The 8,522-nt window shown below is 40.2% G+C and overlaps 1 protein-coding gene across 1 annotated transcript in view; it reads left to right on the forward strand.

The window, feature by feature from the left end:
• Positions 1-7,733, forward strand: part of LOC105502739 (nuclear pore complex protein Nup107-like) — a 14,724-nt gene extending 6,991 nt beyond the window's left edge. The window contains exons 5-6 of the mRNA XM_011929379.1: positions 3,675-3,778; positions 7,602-7,733. Of these exons, the coding sequence (XP_011784769.1) occupies positions 3,675-3,778; positions 7,602-7,733 (236 nt within the window). The remainder of the gene's footprint in view (positions 1-3,674; positions 3,779-7,601) is intronic.
• The last annotated feature ends 789 nt before the right edge of the window (positions 7,734-8,522 follow it).

The following is an 8,522-nucleotide window of genomic DNA, read 5'->3' on the forward strand; positions in this document are numbered from 1 at the left end:
TGGCCAGGCTGGTCTCAAACCCCTGACCGTGGGTGATCCACCTCAGCCTCCTGCCTCAGTCTCCCGAGTAGCTGAGATTACAGGTGCCCACCACCACACCTGGCTAATTTTTGTATTTTTAGTAGAGAGGGGTTTCACCATGTTGGCCAGGCTGATCTCGAACTCTGACCTCAAGTGATCCGCCCTCCTCGGCCTCCCAAAGTGCTGGAATTACAGGTGTAAGCCACTGTGCCCAACCTAATTTTTTATTTCTTTGTAGAGACAGGGTCTCACTATGTTGCCCAGGCTACTCTCAAACTCCTGGACACAAGTAATCCTACCACCTCAGCCTCTCAAAGTGCTGGGATTATAGACAACAGAAATTTATTTTCTCACAAGGAGGCTGGATGTCTGAGATAAAGGTCTTGGCAGGGTTGGTTTCCTCTGAAGCCTCTTCTCTTAGCTTACAGATGACTCTCTTCCTCCTGTGTCTTCATGTGGTCTGCTGTCTATAATATATTTTTCATTAAGCTAATTAGTTGTGGTTATGGCTACGGTGTTTAATACAGTATCACTAGAAGGTTGAGAACCTCACCTTAGTTCTCAATCAGAGCAGCATCTTGCCATTTTATCTTTTAATGTAAATAGCAGCCAGTTAGACAAGTCTCATATTGTCATTTTTTTCTTATTTGTGCTGTTGAAAGTGCATCTCTTTCTTTGGTTTAGTTCTTAATCTAACATTGTTGATGTGTTTTGTTTTGTCCTAGACGCTAATACTGTTACTTTTTTTCAGATAGTGTTATGACCACTGTACAAGCATTAACTCATGTAATCCTTATGGTGGTCCATTAAATAGGTACAATAATTATTCCCGTTTTAGAGAAAAGGAAACTACTGCTCAAAGTGGTTAAGTAACTTACCTCAAACCACCTGGCTAGGAAGTGGTGGTATCAGGATTTGAAACTAAGCAGTTTAGCTCCAGAGCCCTGCTCTTAACACTTTGGTAACTACTACTTTCTTGTAGTATCTGTCAAAAATAGGTACTCACGTTAAGTGACTCAAAATACTTTCTACTTAGGCCAAGTGCCTGTATTTTCCCAGAGTGGAACATGCCATTTAGTATGTATTATAACTTTCTCGACTACTTTGTAATGGTGTGCTTAAAATACAATTCAGGTATTTTTAAATCTGGCTCAATTTCTTAAGTAATTGTTTATAAAATAAGTAGTATATCTTTGAGATCTTAAAAGACCTTTATCAAAATAAAAAAATAGATAAATTGGGCTACATCAAAATTTTAAACTTCTGTGCATGAAAGGATACAATCAGCAAAGTGAAAAGGCAACCCACAGAATGAGAGAAAATATTTGCACATCATATCTGATTGGGGTTAATATACAAAATGTATGAAAAACTGCTACAACTCAACAACAAAAAAATCAACCCAATTTAAAAATGAGCAAAGAAATAGAATAGACTCAGGCTGGATGCAGTGGCTGATGCCTGTAATCCCAGCAATTTGGGAGGCTGAGGCGGGTGGATCACCTGAGGTTGAGAGTTCGAGACCAGCCTGACCAGCATGGAGAAACCTTGTCTCTACTAAAGATACAAAATTAGCCGGGCATGGTGGCAAATGCCTGTAATCCCAGCTACTCGAGAGGCTGAGGCAGGAGACTCACTTGAGCTCGGGAGGCGGAGGTTGTGGTGAGCCAAGATCACGCCATTGCACTCCAGCCTGGGCAGCAAGAGCAAAACTTCGTCTCAAAAAATAAAGAAAGAAAGAAATAGAGTAGACACTTTTCTAAAGAAGATACACAAATGACCAAGAAGCACATGAAATATACTCAAATGTCACTAATCGTTAGGAAAATCCAAATCAGAACTACAGTGAGATACGAGATACTGCCTTACACCCATTAGTATGGCTACTAGAAAACAAACAACACAACAACAAAAACCCAGAAAATAACAAGTATTGACAACAATGTGGAGAAATTCAAATCCTTGTGCACTATTGGTTGGAATGTAAAATAGTGCAGCTGCTATGGAAAACAGTATGGCAGTTCCTCAAAAAATTAAAAATACAATTACCATATGATCCAGAAACCTGCCTCTGGGTATATATCCAAAAGATATATATATATATATCTACTTTGAAAGCAGAGTCTCAGAGATAATTGTATATACGTGTTCATAGCATGATTCATAGTAGCCAGAAGGTGGAAGCAAGCCAAGTACCTGTTGATAGATGAATGGGGGGAACAAAATGTGATCTATACATGCAATGGAATATTATTCAGCCAAAAACGAAGGACATTCTGACACATGCTATAGCATGGATGAACCTTGAGAACATTATGCTAAGTGAAATAAGCCAGTCACAAAAGGGCAATACTCTATGGTTCCACTTACATGAGATATTTAGAAGAGTCAAAACATGTAGAAACAGAAAGTAGATGGATGGTTGTCAGGGGCTGCGGTAAGTGGGAGTGGGGAGTTCATGTTTATTAAGTACAGAGTTTCAGTTTCACAAGATGAAAATAGTTCTGTGGATACATAGTGGTGATGGTAGCACAACAATGTGAATGTACTTACTGACGCTGAACTATACACTTAAAAATGATTAAGCCAGGGTTAGTGGTTCATGCCTTTAATCCTACCACTTTGGGATGCTGAGACAGGAGTTAGCAAGACTCTCTCTACAGACTAGTAAACAATTAGCTGGGCATGGTGGCTGGTATATACCTATAGGCCCAGCTACTGGGGAGGCCGAGATGGGAGGATCGCTTGAACCTCGGAGTTTGAGGCTATAGTGAGCTATGATTGCGCCACTTGTACTCCAGCCTAGGTGACAGAGCAAGAGCCGCCTCTCTTAAAAAAAAAAAAGAAGAAGAAAAATGATTAAGATAAATTTTATATTATATGTATCTTGCCAATTAAAAAAAATTTTAAGGCCAGGTGTGGTGGCTCATACCTGTCATCCCAGCACTTTGGGAGGCCAAGGTGGGCTGATAATGAGGTCAGGAAATGGAGACCATCCTGGCTAACACAGTGAAACCTCATCGCTACTAAACATACAAAAATTGGCCAGGCATAGTGGCATGTGCCTATAGTCCCAGCTACTCGGGAGGCTGAGGCAGGAGAATCGCTTGAACCTGGGAGGTGGAGGTTGCAGTGAGCTGAGATCACGCCACTGTACTCCAGCCTGGGTGATAGAGCGAGACTCTGTCTGAAAAAAAAAAAAAATTTATTTTTTAATATAGCAGTGAATTTATAAAAGATTTGTAGCTATTTCAGTTTTCAAACAGGCTGGGTGCGGTGGCTCATGCCTGTAATGCCAGCACTTTGGGAGGCTGAGGTGGGCAGATCACCTGAGATCAGGAGTTTGAGACCAGCCTGGCCGATATGATGAAACCCCATCTCTACTAAAAATACAAAATGTAGCCGGGCATGGTGGTGCACGCCTTTAATCCCAGCTAATTGGGAGGCTGAGGCAGGAGGATCACTTGAACCTGGGAGGTGGAGGTTGCAGTGAGCTGAGACCATGCCATTGCACTCCACCCTGGACAACAAGAGTGAAACTCCATCTCAAAAAATAAATAAATAAACATAAATAAATTTTAAAACAAACAGAATTACCTAGAAGTATGTCACTTAACTTTTCTTTATTCCTTTTTTTTTTGTGTGTATTCTAGCATCCATGAGTATGTTTTCTGATTTCCTGCAGTCTTTTCTGAAGCACTCTTCGAGTACAGTTTTTGATCTTGTGGAAGAGTATGAAAACATCTGTGGTAGTCAGGTAAGCTAATTTCAGTCCATCATTAGTCAAACTTCAGTATTTTCAGTTTTTATGAACAGCATGAATCTCCTAATTTTCGTAGTGTTTAAGGGAGATGTCTTAGGGGAACAGTGGCAGGAATGGAGGGAAAGTCAACTAGAGCATCTCTGCATTTTACATATTGAGGGCCCATATAAGATTTCTTTGGGAGAAAAAAGGATTCTGCTGCTTTACAAAAGGAAAATCCAGCCTGATGCAATGGCTCACACCTGTAATCCCAATGCTTTGGGAGGCCAAAGCAGAAGGATCACTTGAGCCCAGCAGTTCAAGACCAACCTGGGCAACATGGGAAGGCCTTGTCTCTACAAGAAATACATTTGCCAAGCATGGCGCTATGCACCTGTGGTTCTATCTACTTCGAAGGCTCACGTGGGAGGATTGCCTGAGCCCCAGAGTTTGAGGGTACAGTGAGCTGTGATGACACCACTGCAGTCCAGCCAGGGTGACAGAGTAGACCCTGTCTCAAGGAAAATCTAAAATATACAAGGAATATTTAGAACTCAACAATAAGAAGGGGGGTAGGGGGAGGGAGAGCATCAGGAAGAATAGCTAATGCATGCTGGTTTTAATACCTAGTTGATGAGTTGACAGGTACAGCAAACCACCATGGCACATGTTTACCTATGTAACAAACCTGCACATCCTGCATATTTATCCTGGAACTTAAACAAAATAAAACTCAACAATAAGAAAATGAACAATCTAGTTAAAAAATGAACAAAAGATGGGAACAGGCACCTCACCAAAGAAGATACACAGATGGCAAATAAGCATATGAAAAATGCATCCGCCAGGCGCGGTGACTCATGCCTGTAATCCTAGCACTTTGGGAGGCCGAGATGGGCGGATCACTGCAGGTCAGGAGTTTTGAGACCAGCCTGGCCAACATGGTGAAACCTTGTCTCTACTAAAATACAAAATTAGTCAGATGTGGTGGCGGGCACCTGTAATCCCAGCTATTTGGGAGCCTGAGGCAGGAGAATCGCTTGAACCTGGGAGGTGGAAGTTGCAGTGAGCCAAGATTGAGCCACTGCACTCCAGCCTGGGCGACAAAGCGAGACTCCATCTCAAAAAAAAAAAAGAAAAGATACTTCACATCATATGTCATTAGAAAATTGCAAATTAAAATAGAGATACTACAACATACCTATTAGAATGATGAAGATCCAGGCCAGTGCTGTGGCTTCCGCCAGTAATCCCAACACTTTGGGAGGCTGAGGCAGGAGGATCACTTGAGGCCAGGAGTTCAAGACCAGCCTGGGCAGCATAGCAAAACCCTATCTCTGCAAAAACAAACAAAAAAAGAAATAGAATGATGAAGATCCAAAGGACATCACCAAATGCTGGAGAGGCTGTGGAGCAACAGGAACTATCATTCATTGCTGGTGGAAATGCAAACAGCTATAGCTACTTTGGAAGGCAATCTGCAGTTTCATACAAAACTAAACATACTACTGTCATATGATCCAGCAAACTCCTTGATATTTACCCAGGTGAGTTGAAAACTGTGTGTACACAAAAACCTACACAGACGTTTATTACAGTTTTATTCATAACAACTTGAAAGCAACCAAGATATCCTTCAGTAGGTAAATGAATAAACTGGTACATCTGAGCAGTGAAGCATTATTCAGTGCTGAAAAGAAACTGGCTATCAAGCCATGAAAAAACATGGAGAAACCTTAAATGCATATTGCTAAGTGAAAGAAGCCAATTTGAAAAGTATTATATGATTACAACTACGTATTATATGATTACAACTATATGACATTCTGGAAAAGGCAAAACTTGGAAACAGTGACAAGATCATCGGTTGCCAGGAGTTAGTGGGGAGGGAGCAATGAATAGGTAGAACACAAGATTTTTAAGGCATTGGAACTACTCTTTATGCTATAATGGGAGACACATGTCAGTGTACATTTGTCGTAATTCATGGAATGTACACCACCAAGAATGAATCCTAATGTAAACTATGGACTTTGAGGGATAATGATGTATCAATATAGTCTCCTCGGTTGTAACAGATGTACCATTCTAATGTTAGATATTGATGGTGAGGGAGGCTGTGATTGTGTGGAGGAAGAGATATTTGGGTACTCTGCTTTCTGCCCCATTTTGCTGTGCATCTAAAACTAGGCCAGGTGCAGTGGCTCACACCTGTAATCTCAGCACTTTGGGAGGCCGAGTTAGGTGGATTACCTGAGGTCAGAAGTTCATCACCAGTCTGGCCAACATGGTGAAACCCCATCTGTACTAAAAATACAAAAAAATTAGTCAGGTGTGGTGGTGGGCACCTGTAATCCCAGCTACTCGGGAGGCTGAGGTGGGAGAATCGCTTGAACCTGGGAGGCGGAGGTTGCAGTGAGCTGAGATTCTGCCACTGCACTCCAGCCTAGGCAACAGAGTGAGACTTGTCCGTCTCAAAATAAAATAAAACTACACTAAAGAAGTCTATTTTTAGAAAGAGGAAAGACTTCAAGAAAACACTGCATTCAGTAATAATTGGAATAATAGTAATAGACAACTTTTTATCATTTCATGTTTTCATAATTGACCTCTGAATTGTTCTATTATAAATGCAGTAGCTTCACTAAATAACAAAAGCAATAATGATCACATAGTGAATCACTGGAGTCAGGATTCCAACTGAGAATGTAATGAATGAAGTGCAGATAACACTTTTATGAAGTACTTGTCTTAAGACTGTAGTAACATTACTTTGTGAATACTTATTAAGGGGTGGGAAAACCCATTGTGGTGTTCTGAATGAGAGTAATCTTGTTCCTTAATTCCCTTGACAAGATTATGAGGTACTAATAACCTTTGAGAACGGTTTTCTTTACCCTGGATCAGTTTTCTTTACCCTGGGTCGTTAAACCTCCTGGTGAATAATTGTGTGTGTGTTTCTAGGGGGACCATTCATGCCTTTTCACATGTGCCTCAGTCCTGAAAAGGTGTTTTTGTTTTTGTTTTTCTCCCCAGACAGAGTCTCACTCTGTTGCCCTGGCTGGAGTACAGTGGCAGGATCTCTGCTCCCTGCAACCTTTGCCTCCTGGGTTCATGTGATTCTCCTGCCTTAGCCTCCCGAGTAACTGGGATTACAGGCATGCACCACTACGCCTGGCTAATTTTTTATTTTTTTTTAGTAGAGATGGGGTTTCACCATGTTGGCCAGGCTGGTCTCGAACTCCTGACCTCAAGCAATCCACCTACCTCGGCCTCCGAAAGTGCTAGGATTACAAGTGTGAGACACTGTGCCCAGCCTCTGAAAAGGTTTAAGACCACTATTTTGGAATGAGGAAGGACTTTCGTGAAGTTTTGTTTAGAAATGATAATGTTTTTGGTGCCAATCTTAGGAAAATATCTTTCTTGATTAGTTACCTGATACAAATTTTTCAAACATAATTTTAAAATAACTTTTTAAATTTCAATTGCTAAAATGTTGGCTTATGTTATGATTTTTTCAGTTATAGGTTTGGTTTAACTTATCCTCTGGGTAGATATACAGGGAGAAAAAAATATCCCATCACTGCCACTGTTGGATCTGAAATCAAGAGTATGTTAGACATATATATACTCAGATAAACCCACCTTGTTCCAAATTAGATCCATTTCTAGTGGGAACATCACATTACGTTTAATTTAAAAAGACAAAATAGAGAAGGCAATTTTATAATATACACTTATTATATACAATTATTTTAGCACTCTGTTCAAATACAAACTTATCTGTGACTCAAAATTGTAGAAAATTAACCTCTTTACGTCTGTGTTTTTTATTTAGGTGAATATACTGAGTAAAATAGTGAGTCGAGCAACACCTGGACTTCAAAAATTTTCAAAAACAGCCAGTATGCTCTGGCTTCTTCAACAGGAGATGGTCACATGGAGGCTGCTGGCTTCTTTGTATAGGTAATGGCGTCTAGAATTCTTAAGTGAAATAAACATAGGTAATAAACCAAAAAGCAGATTAATTTAAAAGTTAGGGTAGGTCGTGCTTGGAAATAGGTTTTACTATTTTTATTTTTGATGCTTATCATTTCTTTTTTCTTTTTTTTTTTTTATGATGCTTATCATTTCTAATACCTTAGTTGTCAAGAGTGAGTTATGAGGGAAAAGGAAGATACCAGATCATAAAGCTGGTAGTTACCAAAATTGGATGTGTGTAAAGACTTAAGGAAAGTACTAAAAATAGTGCAATACTTAGCCTAAATTAAGAAAAGAGCTGAAAGTTAGACTTCATGTATTACGGAAGTTTGAAAGAAGTTAACCAAATTTTCCAGAAGACAAAGATTATACCATGTACATATCCTTGAATCTAGGAATTTTATGCCTAGAAATTTAACCTAAGGAAATAATGAGAAATATATACAACCACATATTAATAAAACTTTTAAATCTCAAAAAATTAAAAACTACTACTAAGGAATTGGTTAAATGAATTACAGCAGCTCTGTTACAACCAGAATAACTTGCAGCCATTTTAAATTACCACTTGTGGGCTGGGCGCAGTGGCTCAGGCCTGTAATCCCAGCACTTTGGGAGGCCGAGGCGGGTGGATCACTTGAGGTCAGGAGTTCAAAACTAGCCTGGCCAACGTAGTAGAACCCTGTCTCTACTAAAAATACAAAAATTAGCCAGGCATGGTGGTGGGCACCTGTAATCCCAGCTACTTGGGAGGCTGAGGCAGGAGAATCACTTGAAC

Source organism: Colobus angolensis, unplaced genomic scaffold, assembly GCF_000951035.1.
Source record: "Colobus angolensis palliatus isolate OR3802 unplaced genomic scaffold, Cang.pa_1.0 Scaffold80, whole genome shotgun sequence".
Classification (NCBI taxonomy): Eukaryota; Metazoa; Chordata; class Mammalia; order Primates; family Cercopithecidae; genus Colobus; species Colobus angolensis.